The sequence below is a fragment of the Bicyclus anynana genome, chromosome 23 (assembly GCF_947172395.1).
Source record: "Bicyclus anynana chromosome 23, ilBicAnyn1.1, whole genome shotgun sequence".
Lineage (NCBI taxonomy): Eukaryota > Metazoa > Arthropoda > Insecta > Lepidoptera > Nymphalidae > Bicyclus > Bicyclus anynana.
The window spans coordinates 11,841,911-11,866,777 of record NC_069105.1 but is presented as its reverse complement, the minus strand read 5'-3'; the positions used below and the strand labels follow the sequence as shown (position 1 = coordinate 11,866,777).

General features: G+C 37.7%; 2 protein-coding genes and 2 non-coding genes across 4 annotated transcripts in view; 2 read left to right on the top strand and 2 right to left on the bottom strand.

The window, feature by feature from the left end:
* Positions 1-24,867, bottom strand: part of LOC112055745 (protein piccolo) — a 63,967-nt gene that overhangs the window by 17,864 nt on the left and 21,236 nt on the right. The window lies entirely within an intron of this gene.
* LOC112055746 (DNA topoisomerase 3-beta-1) lies at positions 765-22,926 on the top strand. The gene is made up of 15 exons (XM_052888830.1): positions 765-1,132; positions 2,393-2,682; positions 3,504-3,723; positions 4,177-4,423; positions 5,062-5,179; positions 6,245-6,327; positions 6,882-7,018; positions 13,982-14,169; positions 15,313-15,429; positions 16,359-16,514; positions 17,906-18,160; positions 18,834-19,021; positions 19,769-19,918; positions 21,254-21,434; positions 21,942-22,926. The coding sequence occupies exons 1-15, from the start codon at positions 1,042-1,044 to the stop codon at positions 22,068-22,070; spliced, it is 2,550 nt and encodes an 849-aa protein (XP_052744790.1). The 5' UTR covers positions 765-1,041; the 3' UTR covers positions 22,071-22,926.
* Positions 10,409-10,527, bottom strand: LOC112055749 (5S ribosomal RNA). Its single transcript, XR_002887526.1, has one exon. It is a non-coding gene; the product is annotated as a 5S ribosomal RNA (ribosomal RNA).
* On the top strand, positions 10,771-10,963 carry LOC112055750 (U2 spliceosomal RNA). Its single transcript, XR_008252075.1, has one exon. It is a non-coding gene; the product is annotated as a U2 spliceosomal RNA (small nuclear RNA).

Sequence of the window (24,867 nt, the reverse complement as noted above, 5' to 3'; positions counted from 1 at the left end):
TTTAAGTTTAGTATGTTAGTGAGTAAGTCTTATTTCTAATTAATAAAATCTATTTATTTTATTTTTAGTTCCGACCTCTAGTATGAAGTCAAACTACTGCTTGCATATTTACTGTGATATTGCTTAGACTATCCACAGATTAAATACATAGAATATTCGATTACTGATCGATGTTTGGCTGTTTCGTCAAAAGATTCGATTATTTTTATAAATTGTTTTTATTAAAAAAATGATAAAATTAAGGTTTAAATACTTTCAAATGAAACGTTACTCCATCTTTTACTAAACTACAAGTTTTTGACCGTTTTTTATGCCATTTAACTACACAAACCGGTATTTTTAGGGAGCTCCTTACACGACGAAAACGATTACAACAATGAAACATCGATTCTGTAGCAACAGTTTTTATAAACGCATTAGATCATAGATTTTTGATCTTTGCCAGAGGGGTAACGGTTAGCGAACCAAGTCCTGTTATTAATGGTCTAAACAGCCCAAGGAACATATTTAATCGCAGATGGCGCCATCAGCGTTGGTGCCTCAGTATATTATCATCTGTGACGTTTTATAGTGGGGAAAGGCTTTGACAAATATCTAAGGTTTCTTCATGATTGTACGTCCTTAAAATATGTTATAGGTCAATGTCTAAGAATCAATGAAGACATTGCCTTGTTCCATTCTTGTTAAAATAATTGTCAATGTCAAAGTCAATATTATTGTCAAATGTCAATGTCAAATACAATCACAATCAAGTCAAATGTCAAATGTCAATTCTCATCTCAATTCTCAATTTCTCAAGTCAATTCTAATTTCTAAATCGAAATCTCAATTTCTCAATAATATAAATTCTCATTTCTCATTCTCAAACTTTCGTGACCGGGGCGTGAACTGAGACTGTGTGTGGTCACCCGTCACCATTCACCATCACCGTCACCCACACTCGTCAGTCCTCACAGATCTCAATTTTCAATCGTTTCGTCCATCAAAACTATGAATACGGTGTAAACTTAATTTTATGTTTTATAAACTTAGTATTACACGATGAAGATAGCATTGATGGTGGCTGAAAAGCCATCTTTAGCCCAAAACCTCGCGAACATACTCAGTAATGGCAAATGTAACACCAACAAGGGTTAGTGTGTTGTTATTATCTATCAAACTCTATCCTATAAATTCTTCCAAAAAACTTATTATGCTAATTCTGGTAATTTATTCTAGTGTAATAAGCGTTATGCGCTGTTATATAACAGTGTATTTTTATATAATCCTTATGAATGTTATAAATGTGGTTTGTTTTACTCATGTTATTAATATTGTTACAATAAAGGTTATGCCGCTAATATGTGAAACAACAAGGACCACAATGATATACTCATTGTGCTACTTGTGTTTTCATATATTTATCCAAATGGTTCTTGTACTTAGATACTTATATATAGATTTGCTTGAATTACTTATATATAGAGAAGTAGTCAAAGTCAAGTCAAGTCAAGAAATAGTGAAGTCAATACTCAAGTTAATACACTTACAGAGTTTCTATAAAGACAAATAATATACTTAAACAGTATGCGGCCATCAGTCTTCTTATGAGTGCATTTAATGGATGCTTTATTTTTATTCTTTACAAGTTAGCCCTTGACTACAATCTCACCTGATGGTGAGTGATAATGCAATCTAAGATGGAAGCAGGTTGACTTGTTAGAAGAATGAAATCCACACTCCTTTCAGTTTCTACAAGACATTGTTCAGGACTGCTTGGGGGTATGCCTTTGCCGGTAGAGTGGTTAACTAGCCACGGCTGAAGCCTTCCACCAGCTAGACATGAATCAATTAAGAAAACCATAATCAGCCCAACAGTTGATCGAACCCAGGACCTCCATCTAGTAAATCGACTGCGCTATGGAGGTCCTCAAATCTGTCCTTCTTCTCTGTCTAGTTTATTAACAAGGCATTAGGCAAAATTATTTTCTGTTAGCTCGAAACTATTTTAACAGATAGCAATATCAAGATATAACATATTTCTTTGCAAGTCCTCACAGCAGGGGTTGCCTGGTAGAGATTGCATATAGCAATAACGCCAGCTTTGCATTCTAAGTTTAAGTTTTCTAAAATGTTTTATTTATTATTGTCTTTTTGTGTGTAGTAAAGTGTTTCTTTATCTTCTTCATCTTTTCTTCTTCTTTTGTGAGCAAATGGAATGAAATGTTCCAAGACTCCAAGAAAATTTGTAGGATAGTAGTAGGTGTAGGGAAGATGTAAGTGCATATAAGTCAAAGCAAAGCCTTTCCACTAGTAGTCTTAAATTCAAAACTAAAACTGCTATTGTAAGCATTCAATTAAATTCTTAAATTAATTAATTAAGGTTTTATAAAAATGTTCATCTATTTTTTAGGTTCCAACTCAGCTTGTGCAGTTCACGAGTGGAACGGTACATTCAAAGGTGAACCGGTCAGATTTAAAATGACGTCAGTATGTGGACATGTGATGAGTTTAGATTTCAGCGGCAAATATAACAACTGGGACAAAGTGGATCCCATTGAGCTATTCAGCTGTCCCACGGAGAAGAAGGAAGCAATGCCCCGGCTTAGAATACCAGCATTCTTGGCCCAGGAGGCCAGGGGTTGTGATTATCTGATTTTGTGGTTGGATTGCGACAAAGAGGGTGAAAATATCTGTTTCGAGGTATTGTTATTTATTTAAGTACTAGCGGACGCCCGCGATTTCTTCCGCGTGGAAATGAATGTAATCTCAGCACTTTAGAGGTTGAATTTAAAAAATTCTTGAATCACCTTATATTTTGTATTTTTTTATGATTTATGAACATATTTTTAATACTGGATCTCTGAAAATTAAGGACTTTCCATACAAACTTTCAACCGCCTATTTCACCCTGTTTTATTTTTATTTTAGGGTTAAAAAGTACCCTTTGTTTGGCTCCAAGGTCCCATTTACCATTATACCAAAATTCATCTTGATTGGTTCAGCTGTTTAGCCTTGAAAAGATACCAGACAGACGGACAGACTTACTTTTGCATTTATAAAATTAGTATAGCATTTATAATTTTTTTTTAATATTGTATAGTGATGAGGTTGAAGATGAAGCGCTCTTGCTTATAAGATGCATATTCACTCTTACCTTGAAGATCCTGTCAGGAAATATATGTTAGCAGTTCTTATAAGAAACGTTGATGCAAAATTTTTCGTATGGGTCGACTAGACATTTTCGGTAAAAGACCGATGTAGAGGTAGGTGAGAGTTTATATCGACTTTCACGCGGACGAAGACGCGGGCGTCCGCGGGTTTATAATATTTATATTTTTTTAATACATACAACACTAAGTTTTGATATTATGTCTAACATCAACCCCTATTTTTAAAATCATTAAGGCAAACACACTTGCTGGGTACAAATGTATACTAGCACATTTGTTTTGTGATATATTTTGAAGATATAAAACACCTTTTTATAACATTTGGAAGACTTGTTGGTTTTGTAATTCCAGGTGATGGCATGTGTTCAACAATCTATGAAAGGAGATATATTGTCTCCCTTAGTGACATTTCGTGCACGTTTCTCTGCCATAACCGAGAAGGATATCAAAGCGGCCATGATGAATCTCATCCGGCCGAACGAGAATGAGTCTCGCAGTGTGGATGCTCGTCAGGAACTCGATCTACGTATTGGTTGTGCGTTTACACGATTTCAGACAAAATATTTTCAAGGTGAGTTATAATTTTTACCTGACTGTAAGTAGGGTTATTTTAGGGCGTATGTTGTTTATATCTATGTATGTAATATTCTTTATTAACTAATCTTTCACACCACTGAACGGATATACATAATTAAGATTTAGTTAGATTTTTCTTAATAATCCAAGTGTTCTTAGATAGGTGAAGTTTTTAAAAAAATCAACACAACGACTGTGAGACACTAAGGTGAAAAAAATAATAATAATGCAATATGGATAGCAAAGTCAAGGGCCAATTAAGAGGATTTCAAAATGGCCATATTAAAAATACCTACAATGGGAAAAACGTTATTTATTATTTGCTATACAAAAAACGCGAGGTTAGGCAGTCGGGTTTGTTTATTTTTTGAAATATTGACTTGTTATAAAAATATTTGAACTATGATAAAAGTAACTTATTTAACAATATAAACCATTTCTTTTCCAGGCAGATATGGTGACCTTGATGCATCTCTTATTTCCTACGGTCCCTGCCAGACCCCAACCCTTGGGTTCTGTGTCCAACGCCACGATGAGATCCAGACCTTCAAGCCCGAAACATATTGGGTGTTACGAGTCACAGCTTCCACTTCTGAGGGTCGGGAGCTACCTCTAGAATGGAAGAGAGTCAGAAGTTTTGAGAAGGACATAGCTAATATGTTCCTTGCTGGAATTAAAGAAATCAAGGAGGCAACGTAAGTATACTATCATCTGGTAGGACTCTAAAGATCGTTGCACACATATCAGGACAGAAAAGTCTAGTATTCTTTGCATGAAACTCCTTACTACAACACCCACTAATCAGAATCGTAACGTAATCGCTTCGCTTCGAAACAAATTACTGCTCGGAGTATATTTCTGAATAAGGTTCTTAATGTACGCTTTCGATCCTTTCATGCCTTCCGAATATCGCTTCAACCACCCTGGTTTCAGAACCTATTCAATGCAAACAAACAATCAAATCATTTTGACGGCCTCCGTGGCGCAGTGATATGCGCGGTGGATTTACAAAACGGAGGTCCTGGGTTCGATCCCCGGCTGGGCAAATTGAGATTTTCTTAATTGGTCCAGGTCTGGCTGGTGGGAGGCTTCAGCCGTGGCTAGTTTCCACCACCACCCTACTGGCGAAGACGTACCGCCAAGCGATTTACCGTTCCGGTACGATGCCGTGTATAAACCGATAGGGGTGTGGATTTTCATCCTCCTACTAACAAGTTAGCGCGTTTCTATCTTAGACTGCATTACTTACCATCAGGTGAGATTGTAGTCAAAGGCTAACTTGTAAAGAATTAAAAAACGTACCTGTACGTAAGACAATCCTGCATTTTAACAGAGTGGTGTCAATCCAAGCCAAGGAGAAGGTGAAGCCTCGACCCACAGCTCTGAACACGGTGGAGTTGATGCGAGTGGCCAGCGCTGGATTGGGTATGGGGCCGCACCATGCTATGCAGGTACTTACATAAAATGTTTATGCCACTGTCATGTATGGGGGCCATATGAAGCATGAGTATTTTTCGTGAAATAAAGCGAACGAGTGCTACAATCGCTAATTACGTGCAGTGGACTTTGTGGATTTACGTGCAGCAATACTTTTTCTATGATCATGGTAAAAGATATAAAAAAAAATAACAAAACTTGGTAAATCATACTAATATTATAAAAGCGAAAGTTTGTATGGATGTGTGGATGTATGTTTGGATGTTTGTATGTTTGTATGTTTGTTATTCTTTAACGCCGCTACTACCAAAAGCGATTTGGCTGAAATTTGGAATGGAAATAGATTTTACTCTGGATTGACATAGGCTACTTTATCCCGAAAAATCCATGGTTTCCCGAGATTTGCGAAAACTGATGATTTTGATGATATGAATGTTTGTTACTCTTTCACGCCTCGACTACTTAACCGAATTAGGTGAAATTTGGTATTAAGATATATTATAGCCACATTTTTAGATTAACACATAGGCACCTTTTCATCCCGGAAAAATGGTTTCCGCGAGATTTGTGAAAAACTGAATTCTACGCGGACGAAGTCGCGGGCGTCCGCTAGTAATATATAATTGCTGTTGGGCTTGCTGGACCTGCCTCGATAGACGTTATCCCTCTGTCAAAAGTATATGATCATGATCTAACCTGTACAAACTGTGTCTATAGAATCAATGTTTCACTGTGCTAAAATTACTCATGTGTGTATTATAAGCCATGATAACCCAGTGGATATGATCTCTGCCTCAGATTCCGGAGGGCGTTGGTTTGAATCTGGTCCGGGGCATGCACCTCCAACTTTTCAATTATGTGCATTTTAAAAAAAATCGTGAGGAATCTTGCATACATGAGAATATCATTAATTAATTATTCATGTGTGTGGAGTCTGTCAATCCGCATTGGGTCTGTGTGGTGGACTATTAGCCTAACCCCTCTCATTCTGAGAGGAGACTCGTGCTCAACAGTAAACTGAATATGGATTGTTAACGATAGTGATGATGTTAATTTAAATTTTTAACTGATTTTTTTAGATTGCTGAGCGTCTCTACACGCAGGGCTACATATCGTATCCCCGAACTGAAACTACAAGTTATTCTGAAAACTTCGATCTTATGTAAGTTTATTTTTATAATTGGACATCTATTAAAACTTAGTATGGCCGTTACAGAGTAGTGAAAGTCATATCACTAGAAGAATGTTGATATTGCAAGTGTACAAAAAGGGATTGTCTCGAAGTTCTCTGAGAAAGCTATCTATCTATACTGTTTTACTATACCTTTAGTTGGCAGCACGTCACATCGCCTGATTACAATTTCCGTAAAGCATTCACCAACTTACTCTTCAAGTTTTTTTTATTCTTTACAAGTTAGCCCTTGGCTACAATCTCACCTGATGGTAAATAATGGTGGTATCCAAAGCTGCTTTAATAGGATCTTACCAAATTTGGCTAGGCAGAGAGAACCACACGAGCGGAGGAGGGGAATGTTGATCGATCGTCAAGGAATTCCTTAACCCTACATCCTGCAGTCACAAATCCGGGACTCTGCTCGGAGTTTTTCTCTCTACCACGCGATGGACTCAGCACCTGCGCGGTGAATCCATGGAATGCTAAGATATTCGTTTCATAAATCAATTTTTCATTATTAATATTATTGTTTTATTTGTCAGTGGAACATTGCGACAGCAGCAGAACTCTGCCAAGTGGGGCTCCGATGTGCGCGCGCTCATCTCCCACGGCATCAACAAGCCGAAGAAGGGCCACGACGCGGGCGACCATCCGCCCATCACGCCCATGAAGCCGGCCTGTGAGTAGCCATTCATTTTTAGGCTTCTGTACCCAAAGAGTAAAACTCTAGGGACCCTATTAGGTACTAAGACTTCGCTGTCCATCTCTCTGTCACCAGGCTGTATCTCATGAACCATGACTAATCGGCTTTACCGACTAGTCGGCGACTTTGCCGATTAGTCGGCTTTACCGTCTAGTCGACAACTAGTCGGCGCATCACTAAAAATAATTCTATATCTACGTAATACGGAAACGCGAATAAATTAAAAAAAATAACAAGGAAAACAAAAGAGAGCTTTTTTAATTAACAGCCTGAAAGTTTAATGCAATTATATGTTTTTTTTTTCTTTATTTCACCATAATTATATCATCCCTTATTATTATTCCTACCGAATTTTTATCTCCCGTATTATTCCTACCGAAACTGGTGAAACCGCGAGGCGTCTGCTATATTTTATACATAAACATACACACTAATCCTATAGTCCACAACTTTAGGCTTTTTACACAACAATATCACTCCTCAAAAAGGTTCTTTTAGGCGACACTTTTCGTTTCGATTCACATACATTTTATTTTTAATAATAAGTTTTACGGCTCTGGGTTCTAGCCCTTTTGAGCCCGGATTCACATACAATTAATTAATTATCTTGGACTAATTATAGAAGGACCTGCCTCGCAAGACGTTACCTCTCTGTCAATCAATCAACGATCTAACGCGTGTATACTTATATCGTATCGATGTTTCATTGTTGTAATCGTTTTCGTCGACTGAAAAAACTCCCTAATCATTCCGGTTTGTGTAGTAAGTAGTTCAATGGCATGAAAAATGGTCAACAACTTCTAATTCACTAAAAGATGACGTGACGTTCGATTTCAGTTTCACCTGATGGTAAGCGATGATGCAATCTAAGATTTTTTTTTTTATTGTTAACTAGCCGTATAGGTAACTAGCCACGGCCGAAGCCTTCCACCAGCCAGACCTGGTCCAATTAAGAAAACCTCAATCAGCCCAGTCGGGAATCCAACCCAGGACCTCCTTCTTGTAAATCCACCGCGCATACCATTGCGCCACGGAGGTCATCAAAAACATAATTATAATAAATAATAAATTTGTAATAAAAACAATATCTAAAAGAAAAATAGATACTATTCTTCTAACGAACGAACAAACAGCAAAACATCGATTCATTAATTTAATATTCTGTGTACAGATTATATTATTCTTGTTAAATATTTTATTATTTATTTTTGTTAAATATTATCGATGACTGAGTTTACCTCGTACCCTTCAAAAAACGACAGACAATTTTGTTGCTGCATTTGGATGCGATCCATTTCCATTTCTAATTCGTCTATGTTAAATATATAGAGTTTGCACAAAAACAATACAAACGACATAAAAAGAACCCAAGCAGACATGAGTCACAAACCATTATGAAAAATAAAGATATTGAGTTTTATGGGTATTAAATGTGCATTTATAAAATTAAATTATAACTTTAATTATTTTATAAATGTCGTATTTTCATATCAAAAGAAGAAAGAAGTTGTAATTAAAACGATGATTTCTTTTATTTTAATGTGAATTTAACCTTTCATTTATTGCAGAATTACCATATACTATGATAATTTTTTTGATTTTGTATTAATAAGTGAAAGAAGATTTGACATTTGACAGTTCACACTTCACAGCACAGAACACTACTTTATTTGCTGTCTATGACTAATACTCCTACGTATATATCAATATTCGTTAATGATTCGTTAACTAAATCCAGTCTGTCGTGCGTATTTTCTTCCCTTGTAATTTTTGTTATTTCGTTTTGTTCTCGTTTCGTTGTTATTGTTAATTATAGTGTATTTGTTGTTTGTTTACTGTTTTTACCCGACTGCAAGAAGGGTTATGTTTTCGCGCGTATCTTGTATGTATGTATGTAATATTCTTTATTACCTCATATCTTCCAAACCGTTGAACGGATTTACGTAATTCAGATAACGTTAGATTTGTTTTAATAACCCAAGTGTTCTTAGATAGGTGAAATTAGAAAAAAAAAACCAACAAGACGACTGTGAGACGCTATAGAATCGGGGTGAAGTTTTTTTTTGTGAATATTGCAACATGCGAATCAAATTCAAGGGATTTTTGTGAGAATTTCAAAATAGTATATCATGGCCATGTTAAAAAAACTACAATTAGGAAAACGTTATTTATTAATTCTAATATTAATTAAGTCTATACATAATACGCGAGGCGGACGACTATAAGGTGCGAGGTTTATGAAGTGTAGTTATAAAACACCTAAAATAGACTAAAAGAAATATATTGATTATAAAAATCGGACAAGTGCGAGTCGGATTCGGCCACCGAGGGTTGCGTAGATTTTTTGAATATTTACTTAATTTCGGTTGGACTTAGGTATACATTATCGTACTTTGTAACAAACGTAACCAATAAATCCGAAATTCACCATCTATCGTAACTAAAAAGTGTGAAATAAATTAATTAATTAAACAAATATATAAAAACCCGGCATAAATGATATAAAAATTGATCAAACTAAAGTCGGGACCTAATAAAAAATGTAGACGAAAATCATTCTTTTCAATATAATAGGTCCCGACTGTTTTCTAATTGTTTTCTACACTTCTGGACTGAGCTTTTTTTTCTTTTCAGTTTTTTTATCATTTATGCAGTCGGGTTTTTTATCAGTTTAATTAATTAATTTTATTTAGTTTAGTACGAAAATTAGTGAACCGAAGCCTGGTACTAGCCGGAGCAGTTATTCCGCGTTGCTATTGTTTCCGTCACCAACAAAGAAACGTACGAATCAATCACCCTTATCGTCCTCCGAGAAAACGGTTTTGATTAATGTATTTAAATATGTCGAGGAAACCTTATGCTTGCTTCTACATAATAAAGAAACGAAACTATAAGAGTTCTTTATTGCTTACGGAACCCTTAATATAAGTGAAGCATTATCTGTTTGATAAATAACAGAATATATTATATAGGAATATAGAATTAAAAAAATATTTGTTTATCACAGGAAGTTTTATTTCATGATAATATTCGTAAATAATGATAAAATGTTGAGCACCCCTGAGTCAGCTGTTTTTGTTTGTTTACATAGTTTAAAATACCTACTCAATTTGACTATAGGTTCCTATTTGTTAGGTATAGTTTTTGGCAAACATATTCCCCAAGCTTAAAGTTGCGCAGTGTACAAAATGTATCTCAGCGGGGCTATACATAATTATACCTTTGTAGTTCACTTTATTGGCGGTAGACTGGAACGGTAGTGAGATCATAAAAATTTTTGGTTCTATTTTCTCAAATCCTGATTATGCATGAAACCTAAAAAAATTATTCGTATGTCGACCGACTACAAAATAATCTTCATCAAAAAGCCAACATCACGCGGTGTTCCCAGGCGGTCACCCATCCAAGTACTGACCGCGCCCGATGTTGCTTAACTTCGGTGATCGGACGAGAACCGGTGTATTCAACATGGTATGGACGTTGGCGACAAATTTTGTGAAAATATTAATGTGAAGTATTGTCAATCTTGGCGCTGCTCACTGTGGAAAGTTTAAGAACTAAACGACAACTACACACCGCACTGTATGTAGAACACGCGGTAAATTGCATCACGGCGAGGTGTGCGCAATATCTGACAGATGTCGCTGTACAGTGCGTGCGCTATTTTGCATCGCGCTGAGGAGATGTTCGCCAGTTGAATGACCTTCCCTGAACAGTTTGGTTTTGGTATCGCTTCTCGGCCTTTTGGCTAAGATCAAAGTGTAGTATCTGTTCTTTTCAGCTTAATATCTGAAAGTTCCCGCAATGCGGGACCAGTATATTAAACTGATTTTTGTAATCTGACGGGATGTTCGGGGCTCGCTCCACTCCTGTCACGGGTCGGCCCGGCATTGCAGTGCCGCCGGGATCGGCCCACAGAATTTATGTCTTCAAGTTAAAATAATTACACGAACTACGAAAATCCGATTTTTATTTTCTGTCTATTTAACCATTTTCTCTTGATCTTGAAATACTCATGATCTAATTCTAATTTATAAATTTATAATTTAGATTTTAAAATATAATCAAAAATTAAAGTCGTGAATGTGTGATAGGTGTCACGACCCTTAGTAATGAGGAACACGACGCGGAGAGAGAGAGATACGGAGAGAACTCGGATACATAAACTATGTATGTGACATATATACATAGCAAGTAAAATAAAAGCTTGCAAAAAAGCGCAACTTTAAACATAAGGTTACTGGACAACCTGCATCTGTACCTAATCGCTAGCACGGTTGCTGTCAAACGAAAAGCACCGCACAATTATTATACATTGTGTTTGTGCAGCGCATATAAATAAGCTAAGGTATGATGTTGCCCTGAAAGTATCGTCTTGCCGAAGCCCTTATTCATAGTTAGTACCAAGGGCGTAGCTACCGCCGTATCTGCCGTATCAATGATACAGGGTCCCCGGACTACAGGGGCCCCTTACGTGTAAAAGCATAAATTTTTAATCTACAATATTACTTAATCCGGTGTTGCTTCCCGGGGAAAAGCCAAAAAAAAAACTGCAGAAATTACAAAAGTAAAAAAAAGAAATAGGTTACATGTTACCTACATTGTCTTAAAAGAGTTGTAGTAGAGTAAGTAGTAGTAGAGTAAATAAAAAACTAAAGAGATTTTTCGAGATTTGCCGCTCGTCTATTGGGCCCCCCAACTAGCGTAGCGTGCCTTAGAGGGGCCCTGTATAAAAATTATACAGGGCCCCTCTAAGGCACGCTACGCCCATAAAAGGTACCTTTTATGGTATTACTATATTATTAGTATCTGCTAATATATATAAAACTAGCGGACGCCCGCGACTTCGTCCGCGTAAAAATTGATGTAAACTTCTCTACCTCTACCTTACCCTGCTTGTAAACCTACCCAACTCTACCCTACCCTACCCTACCCCTACCTTACTCCTACCCTACCGCTAACGCAAACCCTTCCCTCCCCCCACCTTACCCTACCCTAACCCTACCCGTAACCTCTTCATACCCTATCCTACCCTACCCCTAATCTACCCCTACCCTACCCCTACCTTACTTAGGAGTAAGGTAGGGGTAGGGTAGGGGTAGATTAGGGGCCCTACCGTTAACCCTAACCCTTCCCTACCCCTACCTTATCCCAACCCTAACCCTACCCTACCCGTACCCTACCCCTACCCTACCCTTCCCCTATCCTACTCCTCCCCTACCCTATACGTTCCATAGCCTTCCCCTACCTCTACCTTGCCCCTACCCTACACTGCCCCTACCTTATCCGTACCCTACCCTACCCTACCCTACCCTACCCTACACTTTCCCTAAATTACCCCTACCCTACCTCTATCCTACCCCTTCCCTACCTCTATCCTATCCCTACCCTCAGCAAAATTGGTCCAGCCTTTTGTGCGTGGTGCAATGACCAAAATACTATAATTTCCCAAGCGACTTTATGCTAATACTATAAAGAGGTAAAGTTTGTGTGGTTGTCGGGGGTAATCTCTGGATCTACTGGACCGATTTGAAAAATTCTTTTACCAATAGAAAGCTACATTATTTGCGAGTGTCATAGGCTATGTTTGGTCCTCATATTCATACGGGAACGGGAACCACGTAATTGAAACCGCGGGGCGTCATATAGCGGCATTTCTGCGACTTTCAGAAATTTTGTATTATCTCCGAAATTATATAACTAATTAACATACTGTAAAGGGCAAATCTTATCTCTATAATATCCTTGTGATTTTTAAATCATTTATTTTGATAAGGATTTAAGTTAAGTTGTGTAAATAATGACGTAAACCTTAGTTTAAAATTTAAATAATTTATTAAAGTACTAAAGGTACTATATCTGCTAAAATATAAAACATAGATATATGGTGTCGCGGACTTTTTTGTAGAACTTTTAAAGGTTCAAAAAGCCTCCATACATTTATTTTAGTTATACGCAATGGTTGAGGCAGCGCATGCGAATAAGTAAGTTTTTCGGTCTGACCTGTAAGAGAAAACCCGCGATATCTCAGTAGTTATATATGATAGAAATATAAAATATAGCCTATGGCACACCCCGATAACGTAGCATTCTACTGGTGAAAGAATTTTTAAAATCGGCCCAGTAGTTCCGAAGATTACCCCATTTCAAAAAATTGTTACAAACTTACAAACTTACAAACTTTACCTCTTTATAATATTAGTATAGATAGATATATGGTGTCGCGGACTTTTTTGTAGTACTTTTAAAGGTACATAAAGCCTTCATACATTGATTTCAATTTTACACAATGGTTAAGGCAGCGCATGCGATTAAGTCTATTTAAGAGGAGTTTCGGTCCGACCTGTATTACAAAAACTGTAATATATCTGCTAATATATATGATACCAATAATATAATATATAGGATAATATGCACTCCTCGATAACGTAGCATTCTAGTGGTGAAAGAATTTTTGAAATCGGATCACTAGCTCCGAAGATTACCTCTTGCAAAGAATGTTAGAACTTACAAACTTTATCTCGTTGTATAGAAGTATAGAAGTGTAAGTGAACTAAGGGCTAAAAAGGCTCAGAGTTACACACCGGGCGATGGAACAAGCTATACTCAGAGTAACTCTGCGTGATCAAATCAGAAATGAGGAGATTCGCAGAAGAACCAAAGTCACCGACATAGCTCAACGAGTCGCGAAGCTGAAGTGCAATGGGCGGGGCACATAGTTTGAAGAGCCGATGTTGGTCGATCCCCCATCAGCTGGACTAACGACATAAAGCGAGTTGAAGTCGTAGATGGATGTCCTGCAGTGGACGTCCATCAGCTGATATGGGGACGGGTCCATCGCGTGGCTGAGAGAAAAACTCCGAGCCCAGACTTGTGACCAAATCACGTAGGGTTAAGGAATTCCTAAAATAAATAATGTAAATATTTAATGATTTACAGCGGAGTCAGAGTTAGATGGCGACATGTGGCGCATATACGACTACATAACGCGACATTTTATCGCAACGCTGTCGCGCGACTGTCGCTACCTGTCTACCACGATCACGTTCCAAATCGGCTCCGAGACGTTCTACTATACAGGCAACACGCTGGTGGACGCTGGATACACTGAGATCATGCATTGGCAGGTAACTTCAATCATTATCATAATCATCATCCATCACAATCATTGTTATTATTGTAATCATACTTTTTTTACTGCTCGTTGTCTGATCTAATACGACGTCGTCCGCGTGGAATAGTTACTTTATGCTAACGCTAGCTTTAAGTTTTTTTTTTTAAACGAACCGATTTTGAAACATTTTTATTGGTGCTGTTGCTTGCTCCTCCTCGATAATTGGGCTATCTAACGCTGAAATAATTTTTCAAATTGGACCAGTAGTTCTTGAGATTAGCGCGTTCAAACAAACAAACTCTTCAGCTTTATAATATTAGTATAGATGCCCAGTGGCGCTAACATGCTACCAATGAGATAATCTCCTGTGGAGAAATGGACAAAAAATGGCAGTGTAGCCAGAAATAACACTATCTCTTTAATTGCGTTGGTATGAAAGAGATAGGACTGTTACGACCCCCCCATTGGACGACATTTTGTCTGTTTTCTTTGCACTTAGTCGCATGTTCAACTCAAACTCAAACTCAAAATTCATTTATTTCAAATAGGCTTAGTTTACAAGCTCTTTTAAAACGTCAAGTTCATAAAGTAAAAATATAATTTCCATTTTATTAAACTTAAGATAATGGTGATAATAATTATTCGAAAACCTAAAATTTATTACGAGAGTTCCAAACGCGCCTTGGTCCGAGAAGAGCCAACAACAAACTCAGCCAGATTTATCGTTTTTTTAGTTTATCACCATTGAACAATAGGTATATAAGTAGCGTGTCATGTAATACATTTCCAAGCAATTTCGTCGTTTACGTAATCATTAACACTATAATACGATACGATACGATACGTTAGCTGGTCAGAGGCTTCGGCCGTGGCTAGTTACCACCCTACCGGCAAAGACGTACCGCCAAGCGATTTAGTGTTCCGGTACGATGCTGTGTAGAAACCGAAAGGGGTGTGGATTTTTATCCTCCTCCTAACAAGTTAGCCCTCTACCATCTTAGACTCCATCATCACTTACCATCAGGTGAGATTGTAGGCTAACTTGTAAAGAATAAAAAAAAAAAAACGACTTTTCTGTAAGCTTACGTTTAATAGTTAGCGCCACAGGTTGTGTGTGTTCATTTTGTTTATTTTTTCTGTGGTATATGTTTTGCAGGCATTTGGCAAGGACGAATTCGTGCCGCCTCTACACGTGGACGATATCCTGCGAGCACACGACCATAGACTGGTAGAGTGTCAGACATCACCGCCCGACTACCTCACAGAGTCTGAGGTGATAACTTATTTTTTTATAAATAACAACAAGTTCTCGTGAACGTTCAGAATACGGAGATAAAATATAGTTTAGACCATGGATTTTACCAGGATAAAAAGTAGTATATGTGTTAATCCAGGCTATAATATATCTTAATAGTAACAAACATTCATATCATCAAAATCATCAGTTTTCGCAAATCTCAGGAAACCATGGATTTTTTTGGGGTTAAAAAGTAGCCTATGTGTTTGTTAATCCAGAGTAAAATCTATTTCCATTCCAAATTTCAGCTAAATCGCTTCAGTAGTAGCGGCGTTAAAGAGTAACAAACATCCAAACATCCGTACAAACTTTCGCGTTTATAATATTAGTAGGATTAGTAGGATGACACACACAAATAACGTGCCTTTCTATTGGTAAAAGAATTTACAAAATCTGTTCAATAGACCCAGAGATTTACCCCTAAAATTACTCACAATCTCATAAACTTTACTTCTTTAAAATCTAGCGGACGCCCGCGAGTCAGTTCGCGTGAAATTCTGTTTATCAGAAATCTTACTGGAACCGTGATTTTTCTGGGATAAAAGTAAATAAGTAAGTTTGCAAGCAGCAGCGTGAAGGAACAACAAACATACTTACACACGAACTTTCGCCTTTATAATATTAGTGTAGATTGCCAAGCTATAATAACGTGTCAAACTTTTGAAAAACCAAGTTATGTCATGATTTAATGGTGGTAATTGAAGTCGAAAACTTAAAATTAAAGTTACGAGGGTTCCAAATGCGCCTCGGTCCGAGAAGAATCCACAACAAACACAGCCAAGGTTTATTTATCGACTGAAACTGTGCCTTCCGATAATTCTAGGTTGCCATTGGGACCCCAACGTCCATTGGCATTTTGAACTATGTGCCTCGTCCATTAGGAATAAAAGTATTGTGATTGTCAGGTAATCACCCTGATGGAGAAGCACGGAATTGGCACTGATGCCTCCATACCGGTGCACATCAACAACATCTGCCAACGGAACTATGTCAACGTGGGCAGCGGCAGACGACTGGTGCCCACCAGCCTAGGCGTTGTTCTCGTTCACGGATATCAGAAGGTATTGAAAAGGAAATAGGGATGATGACAGTTTTTTAAATTGTGTATAAATTAAGAGTATGCTAATAGTAAAGCAATTTTGTAAAAGGAACAGGGTATCTGCGATCATTACTTTCGGAGCTACAGGGATTTAAAGGGTCAGATTTGCGGTTTCCTGAAAAACGCTCCATACAAAATGGCACGAATTAGTGACGTCGACGGCTCGCTGATCGTTAGATATGTATGGGCGTTCAAACACAATTACTAATATCTTTGTTATTTGTGCGTTTATGTTTATAGTTCATTTATTGAAAATGTTACATTTAATGTAAGGAAGCTAAAACTGTATGAATTTTCATCTAATTACGATAAAAAAAATTTAATAGATTTTGAAATTTTATAATCTTATTTTGCTAATATCCAGACAATCTTTGCTTTTTATGCATACATTAGTTAACATTGACCTTATTTACCCGAATGTATCATAAAAATCAATATATTCAAACCTAGTCGCCGTTGCCTGGGTATGTATAGCTTGACAAGTTCGTTGGTGACAGTAACATGGTATGACGGCGACGGGGGACCATCTGTCAAAATAGTATTCACTATTACGTCACTGTAATTCATTGCCTTCGTCACTATAATCGCTTACTCACCCACCCATACATCTTATCGTTTTGAAGTTGAATGAAAATCTTCTCTTTTGACGGACTCCGTGGCGCAGTGGTATGCGCGGTAGACTTATAAAACGGAGGTCCTGGTTTAGATCCCCGGTTGGGCCGACTGAGATTTTCTAAATAGGTAGGCTAGGTCTAGTTACCACCCTACCGGCAAAGTATCCGTTTCGTTTTCTATACCTATCGTATAGAAAACGAAAAGGGGTGGGATTTTCATCCTCCACCTAACAAGTAAGCCTGCTTCCATCTAAGACTGCATCATCATTTACCATCAGGTGAAGTTGTAGTCAAGGGTTAACTTGTAAAAAATAAAAAGAAACATCCTATCGTTTTGAACTTGTAAAGAACATTTTATTCCCCTTGTTTTTCTGATAAAATTTCTTAACACAACATCGTGACCAGAAATTTTGGGCGAGCTTAGAAGCTCTGCCAGAATTTAGCCTGAGGCTGAGGTCTAGAAGACCTTGAAGCTTGGACTTCGTTTTAGAGGAATGTCGGGACCTATAGTATTTGGAGGCTTAATGTGATCAATCCTGGTGTTCCTATGATCGTGACTAGGATTCTCCATGTGGCCAAGAGATGATCTATGATTAAGTTAATGTCCGGATACTAAAGAATAAATTTTGGCGCTCATTTTGCTCTTCATTATTTGTCATTTCAATTTTAGGTATATTTATTAAATGTACACTCACTTGCTGCTCTTTTATTACAATACGAAAATGTCTTTATTTCAAAGATTGATCCAGAACTAGTGTTACCAACAATGCGAACAGCGGTGGAAGAACAGTTGAACCTCATCGCAATCGGCCAAGCCGACTTCCACGCGGTGCTGGCACACACGGCGGAGATATTCCGCAGGAAATTCCAGTACTTCGTGAGGTCCATCGAGGCCATGGACCAGCTGTTCGAGGTCAGCTTCTCATCACTGAAGACCAGCGGCAAGGCTTTGTCCAGATGCGGGAAGTGTAGGCGCTATATGAGATATATACAAGTAAGTATATGATTTTTCGTAACAATTTTTCATTGAAGACATATAAGCATGTTGGCTTTTTATTAACCCTTTTTTAGCTTTTTTAAAGAAAGTTATTTTAATTCATGTGGTAACCTTGTCAGACAATTGTCATGGGGCATATTTGTTATCGGATTCGCTAATATCTGGAAGATAACTTGGAAGGAAAACGCCTCACCACCATGCTTGACTCTGTTCATAATTTTGTCAGGAATAAATAAGCAGTATGGTCATCGATATAAATCGTTAAATGGACCCCTCCATGCTAAAGAACGCACAATTTTTTGTCATTACCCAAAGACGTGCACGCATATCTTATCTTAGTACGTAACAAGGCTTTGAGTGGACGTGGACTTAAAAAATATGGATTGTTTTTTCTTATTTTAAACCCCTAATAATGCCTTCGTGTTCATTTTGGAAGTGTAAAAACACAAGCCACAACAGAAATAAAGAGAAATGTGTTACGAGTGATGACGTATTCAATGTGCGAAACCAATGACAATCCCGCGACGCTTTGAGGCCCATCTAACGATCTACGATCGATGAGTATGGTAATAAATATTTTGTTCCTGCGCCCAATGACTATATAAATTTTAAATTACATAGACACTTCAAATAGATATAAAAGAAATATATAGACGCCTTTCTTTCACAGGCAAAACCAGCGCGCCTCCACTGTTCGCACTGCGACGACACGTACTCACTGCCGCAGAACGGCAACGTGCGCATCTACCGCGAGCTCAAGTGTCCACTGGACGACTTCGAGCTGCTGTCCTGGTCCTCCGGCAGCAAGGGCAAGAGCTACCCGCTGTGCCCCTACTGCTACAACCATCCGCCCTTCAGGTCAGTGCCAAATACTGGACTGCAGTATTTGGTAGTACGCCGAGGATGCGTCAACGACATATCTTGAGAAGAGAAAGAGACATTGTCGACCAATAGAGTCATCTTTTGTTGCGATGGGATGAAAGAGATTGATGTTTATTCTTTCTCTTTACAATCTTCTCTCGTACCTTTGTGGATTAGTGGATTCGCGAGAGCTGAAAATTTTCAGGTACTGTCGACAACTATGGAGTTTAGACCATGGGGGCTTTGAGTAGGGTGAAAGAAATTGTAAATTTTCTTCAGCACAATATTAAAAATCATATTTCCAAACGCCAGACATTAGTTTTGTGACTACCCTTTGAAAAAGGTTTTATATAAATTGTGTAAGCGGAAAGCCGCCTATGTTTAAGTCGAGAAATCGAGTCGAGTGAGATGACCTCTAACGGCTCTTCAGAACACTCCACATAATAGACTCCTTGGAATACACAAAGGGACCTCTAACTCCCAAGTTTAAATCAAATCCAAGATATAGTCCTATGTAGACTTTCAGTGATAGGAATGCAAAATTCTATGAGGCAATTTCCATAAAATAGTAAACACTTTGATTTGTGCTTGACAATACCTGCTGGTAAGCAAAAATCAGGTCTATGTTGTGACGCGCTTGCTTAGAAAATGTCTGTCAATGTATGCCTTAAAGCTGTTTCAAGTTATAGGTTAGATTCGGTTTTTAAAGACTTCTTGTTAACGTGCCCTTGTTTCCATTTAAAGGGACATGAAGAAAGGTTTCGGCTGCAATTCGTGCACGCACCCCACCTGTCCGTACGGAGTCAACTCCACGGGCGTGTCGGGTTGTGTCGAGTGTGACGGCGTACTAGTCCTCGACCCGTCTGCGCCCAAGTGGAAGTTGGCGTGCAATCGGTAAGTTATCTCGATCTTTTGAACAGGTACGACTAACAAGATACCAATGAAGAGAAATAGACCGAATTTCGTCCCAATTCGATTCGCATCAGAATCGTCCCAATACCGTCTCTTTCGTAGTAACGCAATGAAAGAGTTGCATTTCTGGTTGCGCCGCCATTGGTTGAATTTGGCCTATTTCACTTCACGTTCGTACGGTACGGGGTCAATCGGGGTAACGGTATACTAATCCTCCACGCTTCTGCGTTTGTTTATGCAATCGATAAGTTTTTTTGATTATTATTTGACAGCTAACAAGCAACCAGAGAATTATAAAGAAAATGTCGTGCAATGGCGTCAGAGTTGTCTCAATACCGTCTCTTTCGTACCAACGCAAGTATTTCTGGTTGCGCCGCCATTGGTTGAATTTTGGTGTATCAGATCACTTGCGGAAATCAATATCTGATTTATCCAAAACCATTAACATGAGAAAAAATTAAGTCATTCACGCACGCACTAGCACGTACTATACGTGCCCGTACGTCGTCAAATCGATGGGAGTGTCGGGTTGTCTCTAAAAATTTATTTATCAGCTAACATATTTTGGATTTTGAAATTATACTGATAAAAGCGCTCTTTACTTTCGACAGTATCATTCAGAGTTGTGGAATGTCCTTAAAGAGTTCAAAACGCTACAAATCGAGATTAAAGTCACAGGATTCTGCGTCGTCTTTTATATTTATTTTGTCAATGGACATTGACACAGAGTAGTCTGCTGTTTGAAAAGGGCTACAAATATATGACTAAAAGACAGTGTTGTCCTTCAAAAAGCTTTTAAAAGCTGAAAATCAGCGCCGTGTAATTATGCTTGTGTAAAGTGCACGGCATATGCTGCGTACGCCCTTTCTTTTTTAAAGGGTTACAGACAGACATGCTGTCATAAGGATAGGGTATTTATTGACTGTGTGTAACTTTTAGATATGAATAAATTTATAATATATAATAATAATATTTTCTTTATTTATGGCTACAAAGGCCCAATTGGTTGGTTACAATCTTAAAAATTATGTTAGTAAGTACACAAATTTGCGAGAGATATGGGCCTATAATTTGACCTATCTGATATAGCGCCAGTTTTGTTCTTCAGAATCGGAATCACTATAGTTCTCATCATCCCGACAGGCAAGTATGAGTGGCTAACACAGAGTGAATAAAACATAGCTAGCACTCTCGGAAGATGAAAACCCGCGTATTTCAAATGCTCAATGCTAAGGCCATCGTGACCGGGAGACTTTCCCCTAGTCATTTTAAATATGGCTTCACGTACTTTATTTATTTTCTTTCTTTCTCTCCCAGGTGTGACGTCATCATCAATATATTCGAAGATGCGTCACGCGTGGCGGTGTGCGAAACTGCGTGCAGCGCGTGCGGCGCGCAGCTCGTCAGCGTGGAATACCGCGCCGAGCGCACGCGCCTGCCCGCCGCGCTCACCGAGATGACCGCCTGTCTGTACTGCGAGCCCAACTTCAGCGCGCTCGTGAGTGCATTATCATGACGTATAACATGACGAATAAAATGAAGAAGAACTCTTACGGCGTAGTTGGGAAATTGGTGGCATTACCTCCCGGAAACCACGTTAAGCCATCTTAAGGTTACGCCACGTTAAGGCGTATCTTCGTAAGGTCACTAATATCAAAATCGCATTGTGATAGTTAAAGAATCAAATATTATTATCACTCGTAAGTTGTCAAAAACTCTTATCTGATAAGGAGGGAGGCCTGGGTGGCCATGATGATGTCCATCAAAGAAGTACCTACATATTTTTTGTTGCTTCGTGCCGGATATTTTGCATAAAAAGAACAAACCTACCTCTGGTGGAAGAGCTAAACGCTAAAGCTCTTGTCCTAATAAAGGTACGCCTGGTTTTGCAGCCATTAAAAGTGGGATGATAATGATCACCTGACAATGCAAGACTCGTCATGTTTTTTGGTCCTTCGAGCCGGATATTTTGTAATTAAAACTATAACTTTATTGTTTTTTTTAGGTGGAGAAACATCGCGCAGTGTCGTCACGCGGCGGTGGGGTGCGCGGGCGCGGGGGACGCGCTCGTGGCAAGCAGCGCAGCAAGCAGCCTAAGGACAAAATGGCGCAACTCGCGGCATACTTTGTTTGAGTATTCTTTTATTATAACTCTCGTGTAATGGACATTGTGTTAGTGATTGCTTTATTCATTTAGATATCCGGCGCAGAGTTAGATGAGGACGGCAGAGGTGTTAAAAATCCAACTCAGACCAATTATAGAAGGACCAGTATCTCACTCAAATTCGAGATTTGGTATATATCTTATACTAAACTAGAAGATTTTGCCCATTTTTTACACCATTCAAGTAGACAAAAATGTATTTTTACGGAGCTCTTTAACCGACGAACAGAATTACAACTATGAAACATCGATACTAAAGACACAGTTTTTATAATAGCATTTAGATCATTGATTATATACTTTGACAGAAAAGTAACGTCTAGCGAGGCAGGTCCTATACAATAATTGGTCTGAGATATCGAATAAAAATACTTATCCAATCGATATTTATAATTATTATATTTATTTTATATATTAGGTGAGAGTGCAAGATAATATTATAATAATTTTATAAATAAGCTAAAATTTTGTGTACCTATAACTTTAAATTAAATATGCGGACTAGCTTATTTTCCTGCTCCCTTTAATATGGGTATCAGTTTGACTAATGTGTCGATCATCAAATGATGTGTCGTTTTTCAAACTAAATTAACGATTTTTTATTAAAATTATAGATTAAAAAATCCATTAACCTACTTCCACTCATGTAAAAAAATTATAAACCAAACATGCTGTATCATCAGGAACAGTAGATATAATATAATACGTTATATAAAGTGTTTTCACACCCAAAATGAGTATGTTATTTAAGAAGAATGTCTTTGAAATGTTTATTTATTTTTCACTGTAATTTTTTATACGTTAAAATAAAACAGTACTAATCGATCGAGTCAGCTTTTATTTATTGACCCTTTGGCTTTATTAATCGAATTAAAAATGATTTCAATTTGATATATCTTTGTATTATTTTTAACCGAATTCAAAAAGGAGGAGGTTCTCAATTCGGTCGGTATTTTTTTTTTTTTTTATGTATGTACACCGATTACTCAAAGACGCCTGGACCGATTTCAAAAATTCTTTTTTTGTTTGAAACGGTATAGTCTCCATTTGGTCCCATTGCCATCATGTTAAGATCTGATGATGGAATCCTGGAGAAATTGAGGGGAACTTTCGAAAATTATATGGGTGTCTAGTATGTTCGTAAACTTTTCCATTTAGTACTTTTAAGCACTACAATTTCATGAAGGTTTAAAATCGATCTGATGATGGAGCCATAAAATAGACGAGGGAACTCCTCGGTGATTTACAGCAGTTACCTTGTGTTTGGGCTTGATTAATTAGTATTAATGAGAACTTTCCACATAGGTAGGTTGTGACTGTCATTTAAGGGTTTGGTGATGAAGACCAAGGACAATTAAGGGAACTCCTTAACAGTTTACAGTAACTACCTTGTGTTTGGCCTTGATTAATTCGTATTGCTGAGAACTTTCTACCTAGATGAGTTGTGTCTGTTATTAGGGGTCTGATGATGAAGACCAAGGTCAATTATGGGAACCCCTTAACGGTTTACGGTAGCTACCTTGTGCTTGGGCTTGATTAATTTGTATTGCTGAGAATTTTGTACCGCGATGGGTTGTGATTGTCTTTAGGGGTCTGATATATTCGTTTGAGATGATATTTTACACTAAAAATGGAAAAATAATAAAAATTTTAATAAAAAAAATACAACCGACTTCAAAACCTAAAAACGTACCCACTAAACTAAAAAGCGAAAAATAACATAATAATATGCTCTACCTGCTGATCAGTATGAAGGCGGTGCTAAGCCGGTGATGTATTAATTCAATCCATGTGAGAATAGATTAAGATTTTGCAGACAGTGTTGTTTCATGTGGCCCTGTCAGAAATGGCTTAAATTAACACAACACCGGCTAAGCACCGCCTTCATACTGATCAGCAGGTAGAACATATTATGATGTTATTTTTCGCTTTTTAGTTTAGTGGGAACGTTTTTAGGTTTTGAAGTCGGTTGTATGTTTTTTATTAAAATTTTTATAATTTATTGATTCAGAATTATTAGTACTTTTGTTTATTAACCGGCTATATTATACGGGGTGCTCGAGAGTATTTCCCATAACTTCAATATTTTGACAAGTCCTTTTATAGGAGCCGAACTGCATAACTATTTTTATTAACTAAAAAAAAACTTTTTACATTTTCATACGAAGTAATTAAAATAATTCCGACATCCATGTAACACACGCCTTTATCTATCCTTGCATTTTAAAATACGTAATCGTAGTGGTTAAAGACTATATATTGCAACAGCCACTCCGCACTTCACTAGTAAGCTACTTCATGATATTTATCTATGAATAAGATTGGCTAAGTCATAATATAAGGGACATAATTGAAGATCTATTTACAAAATAATTTTTTTTTAACTCACTTAATTTATAATTAAGTTTTATTAAAAAATGTAACCCTAGAGTTATCTACACTAATATTATAAAGCTGAAGAGTTGTTTTGTTTGTTTGACTTAACGCGCTAATCTCAGGAACTACTGGACCGATTTGAAAAATTATTTCAGTGTTACTTAGCCCATCTAGCGAGGCTATATAGAAGCTAGGCTATAGGCTATATATTATCCCCGTATTCCTACGGGAATACGCGGGTGAAACCGCGCGACGTCAGCTAGTGGGAAATACTCCCGAGCACCCTGTATATAATTGCAACTGAAGGTAATGATCCATTTCAGACCAGTACCGTTATTCTGTAATGAGGATTTTATAACTCGTCTCTGTCTCTCACTGTCTAACACGATAG